The sequence below is a fragment of the Thunnus maccoyii genome, chromosome 15, assembly GCF_910596095.1.
Source record: "Thunnus maccoyii chromosome 15, fThuMac1.1, whole genome shotgun sequence".
Lineage (NCBI taxonomy): Eukaryota > Metazoa > Chordata > Actinopteri > Scombriformes > Scombridae > Thunnus > Thunnus maccoyii.
Genome location: NC_056547.1, coordinates 28,302,860 through 28,322,779, shown reverse-complemented (window position 1 = coordinate 28,322,779; position 19,920 = coordinate 28,302,860). Strand labels below are relative to the sequence as shown.

At 39.3% G+C, this 19,920-nt stretch overlaps 2 protein-coding genes across 2 annotated transcripts; one reads left to right on the top strand and one right to left on the bottom strand.

The window, feature by feature from the left end:
• Positions 1–353: 353 nt before the first annotated feature.
• Positions 354–5,474, top strand: tac1 (tachykinin precursor 1). The gene is made up of 5 exons (XM_042435986.1): positions 354–764; positions 2,151–2,253; positions 2,353–2,376; positions 4,734–4,790; positions 4,896–5,474. The coding sequence occupies exons 1-5, from the start codon at positions 651–653 to the stop codon at positions 4,940–4,942; spliced, it is 345 nt and encodes a 114-aa protein (XP_042291920.1). The 5' UTR covers positions 354–650; the 3' UTR covers positions 4,943–5,474.
• Positions 5,475–7,902: 2,428 nt separating this feature from the next.
• asns (asparagine synthetase) lies at positions 7,903–18,327 on the bottom strand. The gene is made up of 12 exons (XM_042434500.1): positions 18,220–18,327; positions 16,592–16,847; positions 14,707–14,944; positions 14,418–14,603; positions 14,234–14,335; positions 12,255–12,382; positions 11,986–12,112; positions 9,952–10,058; positions 9,509–9,609; positions 8,630–8,711; positions 8,359–8,514; positions 7,903–8,124 (listed from the first exon to the last, which is right to left on the bottom strand). Exons 2-12 carry the CDS (start codon positions 16,838–16,840, stop codon positions 7,915–7,917), a joined length of 1,686 nt encoding a protein of 561 aa, XP_042290434.1. The 5' UTR covers positions 16,841–16,847; positions 18,220–18,327; the 3' UTR covers positions 7,903–7,914.
• Positions 18,328–19,920: the final 1,593 nt, after the last annotated feature.

Below are 19,920 nucleotides of genomic sequence, written 5' to 3'. Positions count from 1 at the left end.
TAATATCTTATTTATGGTCCATTTTTGAGGATAGTCTTCCCAGAAATGTTGTGATGTTATAAATGATTAGACCTCTGTGCAGAATGAGTGCTGTATTATAGTACACAATACATGTCTGAATAAGGATGATAAATTAGACTACATTCAGGCTTAGTTTAATATGGAGAAAGTCCAGTGACGCACATAGTTTACAGCTCGTGATAAGAGAAGTGGTTTGACTGGCAACTGTAACTTAATTGAAGTATCATTACACATCTTTACTCGTGACTGGGCGCGAGTAATCACACTACTGTAATAGCGTTACTAAGCAACGCTGCTTAGACCGCTATATAGGAGCGCATGCGAGGCTTCTCTGGACAGGAGGACGCACGAGACCGAAGAAGTAACTGCGGAGGCTGAGCGCGCGGAGAGCTTTGGACACAGTGGCGGGAGCCTGGCACAGCGTTTTGACGCACGCACGCACTATGGACTACTGTTGAGCTGAAACGGAAGAAGCAGTGCGCGCACGATACAGCTGCTGCTCGTGCCTCAAACCTTACTCATTTTGTATTTGTTTGTTTGTTTTGTAGTTATTTAACGACAGCTATTTTTTTTTCGTATAGCGACTAATTTATCTGAATAAAACTGCGTCGAAAAACAAGTTTGGCATCATGAAGTTGCTGCTTTTACCAGTTTTAATGGCTCTTTTCGCCGTCGCCCAAGTTTTTTGCGAGAACGACCCAAAAGAAGAGGTTGACTACTGGACGAGCAGTAATCAAATTCAGGTAGTTTACTAGACAACTTTGTTATTCATAAATGCCAGTTTTTGCTTATTATTGTGTTCTAGTCAGAAGCAGAAACAATAGTAATTATTATTAGTTTCTTCTCTTTTGAATTAAAGTTGCATAAATCTGCACCTACTAGCATAAGCTTCTTTAACCAAAATATGTAAGAGCACAAAGGTAAGTTAGTGGGATGAAACTGAGAGCATATTTTTTAAACTAGGATGTCTTTTTACTGAAATAAAGTTAATCTCAACATCGAATTACCCAGCAGGATATTTGCTATAGAAACCTTATTAGTAAAACCTGTCTAAACATAATAACTGTTAACTGTTGTGTATTTCTGTAGACAAAGTAGAGCAATAATGATGAGATAATATGAGAACAAGTGTGTTACCTGTCAGCTTGTAGGGAATATATCCAGATGTTTTATGTTTGGAAAAAAATATGATCTGATGTTTTCGTCATTTTTACTTATTTTTTGCTCTTACCATTAGCCATATTTTTTAATAGAACATAACTGATTAGTGTTAACTAATTAGAGTTAAGTGTGGCCAGACAATGAAACGAATTGACGCCAGTTCTCTCACTGGCAAAAAAAAGCCCAACCTGCAAGTTTCAGTTTCAGCCTTCAAGACATCAAGGCTGTATTTCTTAAAACTAGAAACAAATCTGCCTGCGTGAGTTTCATCCATTTTCCAAAATTAGTGTCAATATGTTAAGATACACAGAATACAGCAAATCACAGCAATAGTGGCCTATCACTGAGGAATAAGGGGAATAAGTGGATTTATAACAGAAACAGGTGAAACAAAAAAGAACACCCAGCATGAAGGAGGAGATGTTTGCAGCAGTCAGAGCAGACTAGCCAATAGGAAATTAAATAAAGGCTGAAGTGCGCAGTGTATGAGGAGCTGAAGCCCAGACTATCTCTATTGACATGAAAAGCACGTCCTGTGTTTGACATTGCGAGTTGGAAACGTTCCAAACTGCTCCACCAATACCATAAACTGTAGGCTGGGGCCATTCTGCAGATGAATGAGCCTACAATAAATCATTAGAACTCAGCGCTGGAGACATTAGGCCCCCAGGTCCACATCTCAGACTGTCAGACTAATGCATACTGTAGAAATATGTCCTGAGATGGAAATAGAAACACTTAGTAGAAGTTCAAAATTCAAGGCATATGTGGATTATTGTGTGTGTATGTGCGTGTGTGGGGGGGGGGGGGTTTCCTCTAGCAGTTATTGCTCCATTTTGTCCCCATAATATTGTCTCTTTATAAACTTATTTTAACATTTTGGTGACAAATGACATCCTACAGCCCAGGTTAGCAGGATTCCAGTTGGTGTCTCTGTGAAGATTCATTGAGTTTCTTGCACCCCTCAGGACGGCTGGCTTTCCAACGACCCATTCAGAGAAATCCTCCTGAGGATGACAAGAAAGCCGCGGCCACACCAGTTCATCGGTCTGATGGGGAAGCGCTCTATGGGTAACGCCTCATTTCTGATGCCAGAGGGTTTTTACTTCCCTCTGCTGACTTGTTGACTCTTAATTTTGTCTTCTCTTTTTTTTACTTTTCCTCCCACAGCAAATGCACAGATCACCCGCAAAAGTAAGTATAGTCACTCGTTTGTTATTTAACTCTCCTGATTGTGCCTTAAAAGTCAGTAAGAAGGAAACACTCCTTCTCCCACAATCAGACTAACATCATTTAAATTTGCTGGAAAACAGTAGTGGATTTCTGACTGATGATTGAATGTGATCATTTATTCGATGAGTGTCACCAGTCCAGCCTACAGGAAACATTTGTCCTCATTACCGCATACCTCATTTCTGGTCATTTTGGCTTGATCTTTCATTGTGCAGTAAAAATCATACCTCCGTATTTGATAAGTTGTCCTGTGCAGAGCCATAACCAGGATTATAGAAATACTGACGTCATGAGTCCCCACCAACCCCCCCCCCCCACACCCATTTTTATTACTGAATCTGAAACTGTAAAACCTTTCACTCAACACACGTTATTATTATTATTATTATTATTATTATTATTATTATTATTATTATTATTACATAAAAATCCAGAATCTAGCAGTCAAATGTAGGAATAATGGAATCTGCCTTAAAAACATACCCACCATGTGTAAGTTTAGAATGTAAATGTCGCTAATTTTCTAGAAAAACTACAAAGGGCATGACGTCAATGTCTTTGATGGTAGCTACGTCTCTGCTCCTGTGTGTTAGACCTTCTAAAAGCTCACTGAATGATCTGAAAATGCCTAAAACAAGCTAGTTTGTCTTATTTTATGAAAAGTTGACATTTTGAAATACATGTTTTTTCTGTTTAGATCAAATTTACACTCCTCTAACATTATATAGTATGAGAGGAACCATGTTTGACCAAATACAGTTTTTTTCATAACCAGCTTTTTATAACATTATTATGTATATATTATATTTGACAATAAAATGATGGAGCATGAGCCAGCAGATGTTTTGGCAGTCAGTATATGTCTTCCTCCAGTACTACAGACATTGACTCAAGTGGGTTGGGTCAGTCATTCGGTGCCAGCATTGTGTCAGCACAATGGGGAAAAAGCAAGTCCTGTCATATATCGCCCACAATATTAGTCATTGAATATTTATATTTAACAACAGTGGTTAAAAAAGATTCTGTAATTGAAGGGAACACACAATTTCACAAGGTTTAATTAATTGACAGCAACTGCAGATTACTGTCTGTCACTGTTTTTGCTTTTCTTTTGAACACATTAATTTGTCAGTATGGATGGTGGTCCAGAGCAGAAGTCTGTGTGCGACAAAGAGGAAAGAGATAAAGAGCGTAGAGGAAAAAAGGAATGAGGAGGAGGGGATTTTCCTTTTTTCTTTGTCAGGGGTTTTTGTCTAAATTAGTCACCCACTCAGTGATGCAACACAGCGCAGTATAAGTAAGTATACATCTAATTTATTCCTCTTATGCAGGCATGACTATAAGTCACTCATTATTAGGGTGAGGGAGAGTGCTGGGATCAATGCCCCAAGGACATCTGAGAGTTAAATTGGATTGTTTACGCTTGTGATGGATAGATGGAGCTACGCATTTCATCCTTCACTTCTAACAGGAATGTCTTCTGTCCTTACACTCTTACACTGTCTCTTACACAAAACACCAGAGACAAAAATACTATTTCATTCTTCTCCAGCAGGTCAGGATTTAGTACATTTACAGTTTACTCTCATCAGTTTAATGCAAATATTGATGTGTGATATGTTAATATGTAATATATATTCCCTAAAGGCTGTGTTTGGTTTTATAACACCCCAATCCAATACAGCGCCCCACCCCCTCCACCCCCATTGATCATATTACAGTCCATTACTGTGATTGACAGGGGCCCCAGTCAGGCTGTGATGCAACTGTCCATCAGATTTATTTTGATTTTGATTTTCCATCAGGTTGAGTTCACACATGGTGGCTTTTTTTTTAGGGAGATCCTAATATTTTTAGACTAAATCATGTGATAAAAGCAGATGCAGGGAAAACGTTTTCCAGACTTGATTCAAGTTAGACTCTTTCTTGTAAATTACTAGTTAATATATCCTCTTCATCCTCAAATGAACAACCTGAGAAGGAATCAGGAATCATTCTTTGGTTGAAGTGGTCACAATCTTCAGACAAACCAGAAAGGTTGAGAAGCACTGGACCAAATTTCTTTAAATATGACTGTTTCAGGTTAAAAAAAAAAATGACATCATTTTTAAAAATGATTAGAAATTTCTGATGTTTTTCAGTGGCTTTTTTCTGGGGTGGGTGTGGTTGCGAGGGGGGAACTTGAACTTTTGACCTCAGTATTTCTAAAATACTGGTTATAACCCTAGTTTCATTTAGCTTAATGAAACTTTGTTGCTGCTGTTTTGTCACACTAGTCTCTGTGAACTATTTTAAATCAAAATATCTTTTCCTTGAAGGGCATAAAGTCAACTCTTTTGTTGGACTGATGGGGAAAAGGAGCCAAGAGGAGCCAGGTAGTTAAATGTGTGAACTGTCCTCATGTTATCAGCCACTTTTTAAAGAAATAAACTGTGTGGTTATTATAGAGGTCCCTGTTTAACAACCATCTCCCTCTGCAGATTCCTATGAGTGGAGCACAATACAGACGTACGACAAGCGCCGCTAAACAGTCATCTCTTCACCCGCCTGCTTCTCATCTAGCCATTCCTCATCCTCGGGAGGGGTATCCGACGCTGGATTTATTTTCTCAAAACTGTGTATAGCTGTTAGTCAAATAAAAAGATTCTGTTTCCACATTGTAGTGATGTAGCAGTGCTGTACCTGTGCCAGTTTCATTTGTCCCAGCAGAAGGTAGAAAGGGGCAAGAGGAGGGGGAAATGATGTCATTATCAATGTTAGTGATTTCTGTGACCGTTCTAGACCATCTGCCATGCCACAAAGACTAAATGTTGTTGTGGACCATCAAAGCAAGGCTATACCCCGGGGTATGCTGAAAATTGCACTGCCAAAGTCACTGTATAGTGCCTCATAACTGTTTAATTGCAACTGATTGTTCTCAAAGTACAACACACTGGGACAGGTTCTCATTTCGGCTTTCGAGTGACTTCAGAAAAGCTGTCCTGATCTCCACCCAGACATATGGTGTGATATGACAGATACCTGTGTGTTATAGTGGTTTGACAAATATTAAAATTATTTTCTTTACTGGTTGAACTTCAGCTTGCAAATTGTGAATTCCTTGTGATTTATGTGTGTGTGTGTCATGAAATTGTACAACTGAGGTAAGGGTGCACTCTGGTGGACCAGACAGGTACTGCATGAAGAACATAGAAGACATTTCAGTGCCAAGAGTGAATTTATTAACACTAATTAGTACGAAACATAAACAATTACAAGAAAGCAAGTCAGACAGATAATTGTTATGATGGGGAGTGGACAAAATAACAGAGCTGAAAATATAATGCAATCAATTCAAGAGCCTTGCAATAAATTACTGAGATATTTTTTAAAGCTTACAGTGTTAAATGTATATTGACTGTTAGATAATGTTGCAAAATTGTAGTACATTGTCAGGTATTATTATGTCCACTACCTATAGTTCACTCCTCAGTTCAACACTTGGAAGGGGTGGGCCATATGGATAAAATATTACGGTATATTTAACTTTTTATTGTGATATAGATAATTCTCTAGAAATTGAATTCAATTTACTTGCAAACCAAGTGAAAGAAATACCTAAAATGATTGAAAAACATAGGTAGTTGTTCCCTTTGATGGAACACTCTAACAGCTGATAAGTTTCTCCTAATATACATCATATCCCCCGACCCTAACTCAAATATTATGTTGCACATACATGCAACAAATGCCTATCTTCTCTGACTCAAACACCTATTTCCCTGTGGAAAAAACCAGCACAGATGGCATTAATCAGTGTGATAAACCATGCCAGGTTCACACATGACTCACCTCTACCCATGAGAAACTGTAAAGATGTCCTTTACACACATTGCATAATATACTAGTCAATAAGCTGCAGCCTTTTTGGTGTTAGCGACTCTACAGCCAAACCAACAAAGAAACATTTGAGCAAATGTTGAAGTAATTTTACCCGATGGGCATCTAATTCAGATCAGTAGGTTCAGTATGACCTCAAGTGATGGGTAGGATTCTATTAAAATGTACTGTTTCAATATATGTCTATCTATATCATGTCTATGGTAATTTATGAGGACAAATTATCTGTAAAGAATTTGAATTTGAGGTCTCTTCAAGTATAGTACCATCTAAAAGAAAGAACGTAGCCTCAGGTTATTCTATTTTTTCCACATAACTAGAATATGACTGATGTGCTGATTGAGGCTCATTATTTTTGGATTCAGGATGCTGATAATGTTTATGAAAATAAATTAAAGAGACAATATTTGACACTACAGAAAAGCCTGTGTAACAGCATGTAGACTATGATGGAAGAGTAGGACACTAAAACTCACACTACTGCCAATCAGAATAATATTTTAGTTGGTTAAGCAGCTCAAGGCAGAATGAAGACAGACGATCCTGTAAAGGCTCAGTTTTGGTACTCATAATATATCCCACAGTACCCAAAAACAGTGAGGTGTTCCCTGTGATGGATTACTGTTATCCCAAGCAAGTTTCAAGTCTCTGCAGGTTCATTTTCATGTCATAGCATAATGAAATCAACTGAAACAAATGGCTACCTGGAAGGCAGAAAATCAATCTAATAAATAATAGCGTGCTTTGGAAAATGGTTAACAATTTAAAAAAAAAAAAAAAAAAAAAGGTAGGAAATGAGCTGATCATATAAAACCTCTGGGATGGTCCTTTAAAGGTCCAGAGTGTAGAATTTAGTGCTATCTAGCAGAACAGACTTGGCAGAAATGAAATATAATATTCATAAGTATGTTATGACAATAAGAACCATTGTATTTTTGTTCCTTTAGAATGAATCCTTTATATCTACATGGGGATGTAGATAAACATATGTACATGTTGCACCGCCATGTTTCTACAGTAGCCAACAACGGACAAACCAAACACTGGCTCTAGAGGGCCTTTTGCATTTTTTGTGAGTTTCGTGGTCACCATAGCTTCTCCTACATGCTTGGAAGGGGGAGTTGAGGTGAGGAGTATTCAGTTGGTTGCATTCTGCAACCTCAGGTCTAGATGCAACTAAATCCTACACACTGGTCCTATAAATAAAATGAAAATATCAAGCTAACCCTGATGTTTGTTGATCAGATTTAGCTGTACTTCAGGAAGTATTCATTGTTTTTTGTCAGACTTTGATGGAGTTTGTCAGATTTAGCTGTAAAACAATAACTGCTTTGCTGTACCTTCGAAGCTTTCATAGTGCAGTCAGCTGCACAAAGCAAACTGAGTAACTAGAACTCCTCTAACAGTACAGCTAAATCCGTTAAACTCTACAGTTGGTCTGATAAACTACATCACAGTCTGACAAATTTCATGAAGGGTAAAACCAGGAGCAGCTCAAAATAGTGCCGAATAAATCAAATTCTAAAAAAGGGCTAAGAGTGACACATGTAGTGGAGAAGGTCCTAAGAAGGCCAACACACTGATGACTGACAGACACAGGCCCACAGCTGTTCCAGTGAATCACTGGTCTTTATCGGGTTTATAGATAGACAGGGTGCGGGCTGATGGGTCAGTGGCGTTGGTCCAGCGTGGCATCCAGTAGTGGGGGATCCACTCAGCCCGGCCAGGGTAATTCTTCTCAAACACCTGTCTGAAGTAGTAGGCCTCTTTGGTGCGAGGAGGGTTGTGAGGGAAGGTCTTGTGCGCCTTCTCCATCTGGGCATCATTCACCTGAGAGGAGACAGAGCAGGTCAGACACTGTGGGACTACAGGTGAGTGTTTGTTTGTCCAAAAAAAAAAAAAAATAGCATAGCAATATGGATGTGATGGTGTAATAAGGATGAGGCAAACTACTAATTATCCATGTGAATCCTGTTCAGAAAAATACTTCAGGATGGATTACTGCTCATGAGTGAAGTGAAGTTTGATGTGTGTTATTGCTCTTGGTCCCACAGTAACACCTACCATAGACTCCAGGTGCTCCTGCAGGCAGGTATACCAGGACTTCTTCACTGACATCACACCGTCACTGAAGGCTTCCTTGCGTCTCCACAGGATCTCGTCAGGGATCAAGTTCAGACCTTTGAAAGAGTCTCTCAGAAGGTGCTTTTCCACTCCGTTCTGGTTACATAAAAAACAAAGAGTTATTACAAGGCGATGGTAGAAAACTGCCTTCAAAAAGGTGACTTCACTGGTTTGAGCACATGGACGACAACAACTGCACAAATGAACCAACCTTAGGAATCCTCATCTCCTCAGGCAGGGAGAGGTAGTACGCTGTGAATCTGTGGTCCAGGAAAGGCACTCTGAGCTCCAGGCTGAATGAGAAAAAGGAATTTCAGATGAGTTGAAACAAAAATAAAAAAATCCAAAAAGTGTGACACAAAACAAAAATATATATTATAAAATATATATTATTCAACTGAGAGCTCCATTGCTATCAATTATCAGTGATCATCATTTAGGTTCTTTGTTCCAAATTCATTTTCATTTTTTTTTACTTATTACAACCAGTATCACCTTGTTGGGTTTTAATGGCTTTCACTCCTGTGGTTAGTTATTAAGCAATGAGGTTAAATTATTAATCACATAATTGCTCTAATTATAAAACATTATTCATTTAACTGTTTCCAATCAAATAGCCGTTCAAGTCAGACCACTTCATCTTTTTCTTCTGACACTTGATTTCCTTTTAGTGGTTACATTAATCAAGACTACTAAAATTGAACATTCCAATCTTGTCCAATTAACTAACAGATTACAGTAGAGAGCAGAAAGAGCACCTTCAGGATTTTTAAGAACAGGGATGAAGGCGTTACAGCTGATGTCATAGAAACAAGTGAAAATGGAATTCAGGGTTTTAATATTTAAGTGAAGCAGATATTTCCACTGACATGCTGTAGCATTAGTAAAGACTTTTAGAAAACAGAATTGTGCCATTCACAAATGAATAAAGTCTGCACTAACTTCTAGTACAATTAAAAAAATGCAAAAAAAAAAAAAAAAGGGGACTTTTCTAACAGAGGACTTGTTTTCTCAGACATGTTGCTGTGTGGTTTTGTCAGCCTAAATTGTGATGTGATGCAGCAGTTGTGAATGAGGTGAATGGTGTTACCCGTGTGCAGCGGTGGTGCGATCAGCACGGAGAACATCAAACAGGTAGAGTTCCTTCATCAGACGAACACTGTCCTCTGCTGCTGCTTTGGGATTTGGAGCCTGGATGAGGATAACATTTTTGTTAACAACTCAACTCTATTAACATTCCAGGACACACTTGTACATTGCTGTAGCGAGGTCAGAACTTCAACCACTAGATGGCAGCAAAACCAAGATCAGCTGCTGTCTGCCATGTCTGACACATCCTGCCATTAGAGAGTGCAGTTGATCACATGCATTTTGTCCCCAACTTGTGTTTCTTTCCCCAGTCTATTCTGTGGGTACGTTTTAACTTTCACAGTAGCTCCACTGAATTAGAGGGTGAGAATATGTGCGGTGTGTGTCTGTTTGTCTCCGATTATCTGTTGTTTGATGCAGAGAGACAGTGATTGGAGGACTTGCCTTGTGGAAGTAAATGTATCCCTGAGTCAGTTCATCAGAGCCTTCTCCAGAGAAGATGACCACACTGTCCGTCTTCTCCCTGATGTACTTTGACACCAAGTACATACCTGCAGAGGAAGAAGCAGAAAAACATTCAGTTACAAAGAGACCAAATCAAGAGAGCTAGTCCATATGACTGAGTGAAGAATGTGCCAGAAATGACTGTAAAGCATTCTGGATCCTTTGAAAAGATGGCTATAATTGTAAAGGATGATTTAAAGCAGAGAGATACTTTTTTTATTTAATATTACACTGCACACTGGTCAACCAATGGATTCACTCCTGCCTACATACACTGCAGTACAGCTGGGCCATATAAACCATATAAAAACACTCGTCCTAATATAAAATCCAACAAGAAGAAAATGGTCGATATAACTGTCAGTAGGAAACATTGCCTGACAACGCACGAGAGCCTATCACATCACAGGAGCAGAGCTATTTGTAACCAATCACAGGGCGGTATTTTAAACAGCCAACATCCCTGGCGTGGTTGGTTGACTTGACTGAACCAACCACATGCTACTCTTTTGATTTAACAAGAGATGAGCGCTCCTTCAGAGGAAACTCCACGTGTCAACAAAGGAAGCGACAGCTCAGCGGCCACAACAACCTTAAACACAGGAAATACTGTAGATTAACAAGGTCAAAAGATGACGGTGGCATGGTGGTACAGGTGACTTCAAATCCCACTTGCAACAGAGTGGAGCATACATGTGAACTCTGCTAAAAATGTGATTTAAAAAACAGGAAATACCACCAACTTATCTCATCACCTGAAACATTGTCACCCAATAGCAGATGCAGAGTGTTAACAGTCACAATCAACAGGAAACAAGCGAGGAGCTGCTCAGAGAAAAACCCCAGCGACACACTGTCCTGTCTGCCTTTTCTAGCTTTACACCTTATGAGACGTAACACATGCTGTTGCTTTGTTCTTGCATGATTCAAGAAGCTAATGAAAGTAATGGACCCAAAAGCTGAAAGAAAAGCAAAGAGTGTTCTGACTGAGCACTTTTGGAAACCAAGTTTGTGTAAATGTGCTTTTTGGTGTCTGGTAATGATTGAAGGCTGTTGCACAACAAAGATTTAAGTTCATTTTTGTCTAATTTCTTTTATTAGGGATTAATTTTCTGTTCGCAGATGATACGATTCTTCAGTTTTCACATTCTGAATCCACGTCAAAGAAATCCTGACAGAATTGTAAGTTTAAAGGGAAGTTTTAACTTGATTTATATTGTGATATATATCGATTATAGAATGATGCTGCAGTGTTTTAAAGATGCACTACTGGACAAACTGGGATCACAGCTCCCGTTTTCAGACCGTCATTATGGCTGCAATGTGTCGGGTCGGGTTTATAACGCAGTAAACGTCCCATATGTTGCCCTCGCTGACCTCTTTGACCATTTCGCTAATCTCACTGGATTTCAATGCGATTCAAACGAGCCAATCAGGAGGAAGAGGAATGTAGTGATACAGCATACTCAGACACATTTGTCACATCAGTGAGCACATCAATCAGAAAAATGTGAAGCGTTCACACTTTCAGTTCAGATCCACATAATGATCCCGTGCAAATGTTTACCATCATTCTGCTGTTTTGTGAGTGAAAAGCCTGATAGTCTACATCACTAGCTGTGCAGTGTAATATCATCCAGAACAACAGCACTGCAGTATATGCTGTGTTTGTAAGGTTCATAGTGTTGATTTTTTTTTTGTATGACACTGAAATGAGAGCAAATGATAACATATTATTTATAAGGTTGCAACCGTGGCCATATTTTTTTATTAGCTTTATTTTCATTTCATAGATGTAGTTTTGCTTAGTCAAAAATGTATTTAGTGTGACTGAAACACATTTTACTTTTCAGTTGGTCCAGTTGCAGTTTGGGGGGTCCAAATTAAATCTATGTTGATGATGATGATGATGATGTACATCTTCGTAGTTTCTTAACGTCATACATTTCCTACAATGCTTCATTTTGCACTTACCAACAGAGGCACGTATGGTGGTGATGTCATAGGACTCCAGGTGGAAGATGACTTCCTCTACAGCTTGGATGCCTTCTTCTGCGGTGAAGTTCACCTCGTGGTGTTCGCTGCCGATGTGAGCTGCAACCTGACGAACACAAAACAACTTGACTTAAAAGTTGACCAAGTTTTTTTTCCTTCCACAAAAAAACTTCATATCATCGACTGTAGAAGAAGATAAAAAAAACTGTAGAAGAAAAAACTATAGTTTGGCAATGAGAAGAAGTCACCTTGCGAGCAGCTATGACGTCTGGACTGTCCTCTGACCCGATTGAGAATGTCTGGATGGGATACTGGAGCTTCTCCTCTTTGGCCAGTTTCACCAGTGTAGCAGCAACTAAACTGGAGTCCAGACCACCTGGTTGATGGACAACATGAATGAAGTTCATTGACCCAAACGACTGGTTCCCATCTTCCCAGCTTGCATCAATAACGCTTTCCAAGAAATTACTGTATTCAGGCTTATCTAATGACAACATAACAGGGCAATGTGCTCCTCAACAGGAGCCAATCACATGTTTGGACAGAACTGGCCTGTATTTTATTTTACCTCACCAATATTTTTCATAAGTTTGATGCATTTTATTTTAGCAAATTTTACTTTTAGCATTACTTTAGCAATTTATGCAATTCAGATTCCTTCACCAGCAACTTGGGGCTAAAATAAAACACAACAATCAGTGGCAAAGTAAGAGTTCAACTTTGGTGAAATTTTGACCATTGTCCAATATCAGAACATCTTGACTCCCTTTGAGGGAACACAGAGGACCTGGGAGTCCAAAAAGGATTCAATGACAGGTTCACAATTTTTCAAGTAAACAGTAGTGGAAGAAGTATTCACATCATTTACTTAAAGTACCAATACAGCAATGTAAAAATACTCTATTACAAGAAAAAGTCCTGCATGAAAAATCCTACTACAGTAAAAGTACATAAGTATTAGCAGCAAAATGTGCGTAAAGTATTACAGTAAAAGTAGTGGTTTACACCCTTTGACTGATATATTATTATATATATGGGCATAGATTTGGGTATGGACAGTAGGGACATGTGCCTACCAATATCATTGTGTTGGATTGTCCCCACCAAAGTTAAAACCAAACCTTCATTATATTTATGACATCATTAGATTATTAATAGTGAAGCATCAGTGTTAGAGCAGCATGTTACTGTTGTAGCCGCTGGAGGTGAAGCTAGTTTCAACTACTTTATATATACATTTTTGAACAGAAGGAGGACTGTGGATTTTGTCCCCCATCACTTCCATTGTAAGTGCATTATGAAGGGATCTTCTAATGGTCAGTATGAACAGGAGGAATGATTACAGCAAGAAAAACATGTTTCAATGTTCATTTGGGCTCCTGACTGATGTTTCAAGACAGACTTGAAAAATTGTGAACCTGTCCTTTAAGGCATGAAGAGCATCAGCTGAAAAATCTGTTTTTGCTGACATCTAGTGGTTGAAGCTCATGTACCAGTGTGTATTACAGTACAGTATGTCATATCATATAATATTTCAGTATATAAAACCCCTATTAAATGTATAAAGCCCTGTGCTGCTGCATATAAAAAGCTCCACAAGAGGGCCTGGTTTGCAGTCCTTCTTAAGACAAGAATTAATAGTTAAAATACTTCTCTTGAATTAACCGCGTTAACTTCTTGTCCTGTTCCAGTTAGCGACTGAGCTAGCTACATGGTGGACTATTATGACTGGCCAGAATGTTACTTTCCATGTACTTTGCCAGGATGTGTGAATGAATTTCAGTTTTTGGTCTCACAGGCCAATGAGTCACCCAGCCTGCCCTTCCATGAGAAACAGGAAAACCATAGTGAGTAATCTGAAAAGTATATCCACTAGCTCATACCCACTGGTCATTGACTGGTAGTGTTGGCAAGAATCCAGTAGATGTGATGTCGCAAATGCAGGCAAGCCACTGTGATATAGTAGATGTGTGATGGTAGAGAACAGGTAATGCCAACCTTTTGGTACCGAATGAAGTGGAATGAGAAGAAAATACACTAATATACTCACTTTTTATGTTACCCAAGGTGTTATTGATAGTTTTTATGAGGGTTTATGTTCATAAAGTATGTTAGTTATTTATTTTACAAAGAAAGATGTAAAAGTTTGTTACAATGTTTCATGTAACAGACAGCTACAGGCACTGTTTCAGTATCTCATTCTGTAGATGGCAGAATCATAAATTACCTGACAGAAGACAACCAATTCTCCTGTGAGCCATGAGACGTTTCCTCACTGCATTCTCAAACAGGAATCTGATGTTGCTTTTCACCGTCTCCTCGTCGAAGCCTGTGAACACATCGATTTAAATAACGCCATAGAAAATGCTTAGCAACTAACGAAACAAAAAGAGACAAACGCGGTTTCATACTTGTTGGTAGTCTCTCCACAGTGTCGTAGATGGCATGAGCAGGCTCTTTTGTGCAGCAGTGAAACGGCTCTATCTTAACAGATTGCACTTTGCCGGACTGCTTCAAATCAAAGACCTCATAGTGGCCAGGGAGAAAGGCGTCAATCTTGGCGGGGGTGGTCTGTGCATGGTTAATTTCTGTGAGGCCTGTGATCAGAAAAACAAGTTAAGAGCAATGCAAAAGGAAGAGAAAAAAAAAAAAAGGTGTAAAACATCTGATTCAAGGAGAGGTAAGAAACGACCCCATTACCTTTGGCTTCTGAGCAGACTGCGAGGAATCCATCGTTTGTCAAGAGTTTGAACAAAGGCCGCACACCATATGTATCCCTTCCCAGAAAGACTTTTCTGTTGGCAGTGTCCAGCAGAACAAAAGCAAAGACACCGTCCAGGAGTGAAGCCATCTTCTGGATGCCGAAGCGATCGTACAGATGGAGCAAAATCTCACCGTCCACTTTTGTCTGGTAATCAAAGTCAAACTGCTTCTTCAGCTGGGAGAAAATTGAGAGAAATAGCACAGAGAGTTATTTTAGGTTTTTAGGTCTTCACATAAACATTCATACTTCTCTATCACTAACAAACAGTGGATTAGTCAAAAATGGGCTTTGATTCTCTCAAGTCAGTCTCAGTGTGACCAAAACTGATTTTATAATTATTGTCACTTTTTCTTCATTTTGTGGAGCAAAATCAAATTTTAAATTCCCCCCCTAATCCAAAACTGGACTCCTCCAGTTACAAAATCATGTGAATCACTTATAGCTGAATGAAGAAAGGGATGCTGGCATGTCTTTAATCTAGTTTAATAAGACACAACAATGACAAGTAGTCAACATAGCTAACAAGTTGCACGCTAGTGATGGAAATCTTGGACAAAAGTTGAATTGAGCAGAAAGCAGGTTATTAACCACATGCAAAATATTTCTCAGTGACTTATTCTCCCCACTGTGGAAATATTCAGCAGAAGCACCAGTCAGTCTTTCACAGGGTGTGGAGGAACATGTAGTCCCTACTGGTTGGATTATTTGCCTGGGTACAGTTACTCTTCAAATCAGTGACATCAAACTAAGTGGTGATGTTTGTGTGGTGAATGTGGGAACATGTAATAAGTGATAACATCACGGGGCTAGTGCAGTGGATGTACTTTTTGTTCATGCTCTAGACAAAACAAGCTTTTTAGGGCGAGGTCCACAGTTTTCATGTAGCTAACATTAACAGTAAGCTCCGTTCTCCGTTTTACCTTTTATTTTGTTTTGACTGATTTTTAGTATTTATCCTGAGTAAATTATTGTCCAACTTGAATTATTTGGTACTGTACAGCAGCAGCATTGTGTGTCCAAGACAAATTTCCCTCTAGGATAATAAAGTCTTAGCTCACTTTCTAACATGCGACCATGTGTCAGCAGTTTTCAGTTGTAAATCTGATGGAACAGACTCACTGGCTGCTTCATGACAATTTTTTTCCTGCTTTTCCTTGCAAGTACATAATTGTTTAATGGGCTGTGTGCTTCTAAGCAGACAGAGGTGCTGTGTAGATGCTGGTAGGGGACTGCTGCTTTTGGAATGTGAGCAAAGTGTCCAAACTCTGGGACCTGCAGCAGATGTTGTCAATTTGGATTTTATCTTCAAGGCTGTTTGATGGGAATGGGTGGTCACATAACGTGCAGTCTAAATACGGTGTTTCAGTGTCTAAACTGTGTGTGTTAGTTTAGGACGACTGGAACCTTGACAAGATGGTGGGAACAGGTGATGGCTAGGGATGCCAAGGTGCGGATATTTTCCCACCGACTAATAAACTCGTGATAACACGCTTGATACTTTACAAATTGGAGTTTTTTTATTTGATGAACATGGACGCTGATACGCAAAAATGAAATAAATGGGTTTGTTTCTGTAGAAAAAAAGCAAAACTAGGTTTGGGCGGTGGGCAAGTAATGTAATCGGTGTATGTCCCAACATCGTGTAACACCGGTAACATCGACTACCGCGGCAAGCCTAATGATGACATAACAGGAATAATTGGCAGCAAGGTGGCTCAGTGGTCAGTAGCAGCCCAATAACAGACTGGAGATGTACCTTGGTGGTTCCTCACAGAACCACTAACACCAACGATTTCAGAGCAGCAGCTAGCACCTCCTTACCGTCTGATGGTTGTAAATCTCTCCGTTGTAGCAGAGCCACAAGAAGGGAAACTTCTTGATTCGCAAGGGCTGCATGCCATACAGCTGATCTACAATAGCCAGGCGGTGGAAGCCAAAACAGCAGTTGGTGTAGCCGTTGACATTCTCAAAGCGGAAGGCATCAGGGCCCCTGTGAGCTATCTTCATGGCACAGGTGCACTGAGCTGACAGGCACTCATCGCTGCCGAACAAAGCCCAGATACCACACATCTCAGAGCTGTGGAGAGAGATGAATAGGTGGTCAGAAAGAGACAGATAGTGTTGGTCAGTATGCAGTTTATAATAATCTGAAATGTAAAATAACTGTGGCATTCAAACTAAATAAGTTCAGTATCAAGAGATACTTTTTTATCAATTGTGAAAAAAAATAATACAATATTTGAGGGGTGCTTGTGTAAAAGTGAAAAATATCTGATTGTTGTGGATTTCTTAAAACTCCTGTAAACCAAATTAGAATATTAACTCACACACATGCTCCACAGAGCAACACAGCCACATGATAAGTTAGTGCAACAGAACATAAACCTTTCCCTGCACTACAATGAACCTTACACAGCATTGAAACTCTGCCCATGTCAGGCAGAGGGATGAGCAATGACCATTGCCTGCTGACTTATGGGACATTCTTTTTTAATCACGATGCACACAATTACATTACAGCTACAGAAAACACTGGGGAAGCTCTTTATACAGCAATATTGTGTATGCTCAAATTGAAATCGGAGAACGTGACTACAAGCTGAAGGAAACTCCCAACTTCCCTGAGAGCAGCAGATTGGTGTATGAGGCATGGGAGGGGCTGCTGGCGCTGCGCGTCAAACTTGATTCTCGCAAAAGCAGTCTGGAACAATTATTGGGTAAATGCCAAACCACGTACTACTACCGGTATACTAACTGACTCAATGAACAAAGTTTTCTTGTAGTCGAACTTTGTATGTCATTGTTTTTGTTCAGAGTAATTCCAGTTGGCAGACATGTAACGAGCTGTTGAGAGAAATATGCGGAGTTTTCATGTAGCTAACATCACAGTAAGCGCCGGTCCCTTATCAAGGGCACCTTCCACCGAAGTCCATTAAAATAATCTACCAATTACACTTTTGCTTTGCTATGGACAAACACTATAACAGCTACCGACATGTGTTGGACTTTTCATAAATTAATGAATAATATCATTCAACTCGGCGTAGACCAAGCAGCACATAACTTCCATTTAATGTCAAGTTGCATCATCCTGTATTCTCACTATTATATTGTAGCACATGTTCCTCGTGGGCCGGATAGAAGCTAACACGTGTTAAACGTTACAGTACTAGATAGGATTTTTCTACAATAAGATGCTGCTTGGTGGGTCATATATACGCCGAATTTTAACAAACATCCTACTCATTTGGAATAGGTCGACAGTCGTTCTCTATGTGTGTGTATACCTCTTATCAATAACGTATAAAATTAAACTTGAAAATGACAGATTTTTGAACCTGAATTCGTTTAAAAACGCCATTCAAGTGAAAGCCACTATTTCTGTCTACGCCATCATTTCAGTGTGAACACAGTTAACAAGACACGCATGTAGTTATGGATGAACTTACCTTGTTCTTCAAGAGATTTCTGTGAAGATCCGTGGAGACTGCAATGTCACTGACTTCTCAGCACTGATGCTAACTGCGATGACGCGCCCTAATTAATATATACCCGGATTTTGTTCTTTTTCTTTCAGAATAAGAGAGGCTTTTGTAGTACTCCTGAGGAAAAACAACACAATAGCTAAAAAACAAAAGGAATAAAATATATAACTGATGATTTAAACCAGTAAAAATATACATAGCAATAAAAATTCTATGTATGATAAAAACAATTTGCATGCAATGGTAAAAAAAAATAAATGTGAAAATCAGCCACAGCCCTACCACATTATACAGAGTTAGTCATAATATTTATCACTAGTTGTAATATTTCCTTTTACTACCAACGTCACGTTTATTGAGGTCTTTACTTCTGGTCATTCATTGTATATTCCTCTTCCATATAACTTGAGCCAGTGGTTCTCAAAGTGACGTCCAGGGACCCACAGGGGTCTTTGAGTGGGTTCCAGGGGATCCCCAGCAAAAAGGAGAATCATATATTTTCACTATAATTCCATGACACCATGACAGAATGTATGACTATTTAGGTCATGGGTTTCATACACTTTCTGTAAAAAAAAAACAAACAAAAAAAAAAAAACATTCAAAGCAACAGTCATATCAGATGAGGAATGCTGGGACAAAATCTTATCAGATGGCGTCCGTGGTCTAATTTGTGTCTTTTAAGGGTCCTTGATGTGAAAACGTTTGAGAACCATGACTTAAACTGAGCTTTTAAAATGGTTTTATTGTGAAGATTGAATCGTTATTTTATTTTCTTAATTTGACGTACATCCTGGCGCCGACGTGCAACAGTACATACTGTTGCATCACCCAGTAGCATCCATGACAGCTATCAGCCTGGAGATTTTAATTTCAGACAGACAGATATTTCAGTAGATGACTCAAAATAACATAAAGCTGTGATGAACGTGGCAGCCCTGTGGCATCATGATACATTGCATTTTATTTTTGTTTGGCACAAACTCCACATTGAACTATTACGCCATCAACTGATACAAAGACTTTTATTTTAATAAAGGCGATTAATATATCGTCAATATATTTTTTCGAACTGTGTCATGGGTACTTTCACACAGAACGCGAATATTACGAGGCGAAAAAGCGACGTGATTTTTTTTTCGGACCCAGGTCGATTTTTCGGAGTTTTCACACAGCGAATAAAAGCATCAACCAGCTGTTTCTTGCGACGGCCCACGTGGGGTGCTGAGTATCCTGCTGTATGTGTTTTGAACTTATTTACCGTATCTATATTGATTGATCAGCTCCAGGTCTGTCTGTGAGCACTGCAGGCAGACAGGTAGGTTCACTCGCTACAGTGGGCGGAGAAATAAAGCCAATGAATTAATACGTTGATGTATCGTGTATCATATGCATCATCACCATGTATTTATAAATACAAACACTGTGGATTTCTTCCTGTGGAGCCGACATGCAAACTGTTTTGGTTCAGTAACTCCCTGCTGTCAGTCAGCCTGGTGAAGGCAGTTTGTCCTCTCAGCTTCCCAGGGGCTGCAGCTGACAGGCGGCTACTTCTGTGGAAATGAGACGCTGAACGCAGGTCGGAGATCATCATCATCATCACTGGAGTATGATGCCAACATCCTCCAGTGATGATGATCTTGTCCTTCTTCTCCTCACTCGATA

Bases quoted from the DNA above. Each gene is read 5' to 3' on its own strand.
- asns (XM_042434500.1), bottom strand. From the start codon at position 16,840: ATGTGTGGTATCTGGGCTTTGTTCGGCAGCGATGAGTGCCTGTCAGCT. The intron at 10,059-11,985 runs GTAAGTGCAAAA...CTTCCTCTGCAG, and splicing joins CACCATACGTGCCTCTGTTG to GTATGTACTTGGTGTCAAAG. The intron at 9,610-9,951 runs GCAAGTCCTCCA...ATCCTCATCCAG, and splicing joins GATACATTTACTTCCACAAG to GCTCCAAATCCCAAAGCAGC.
- tac1 (XM_042435986.1), top strand. From the start codon at position 651: ATGAAGTTGCTGCTTTTACCAGTTTTAATGGCTCTTTTCGCCGTCGCC. The intron at 765-2,150 runs GTAGTTTACTAG...TGCACCCCTCAG, and splicing joins CGAGCAGTAATCAAATTCAG to GACGGCTGGCTTTCCAACGA. The intron at 2,377-4,733 runs GTAAGTATAGTC...TTTTCCTTGAAG, and splicing joins TGCACAGATCACCCGCAAAA to GGCATAAAGTCAACTCTTTT.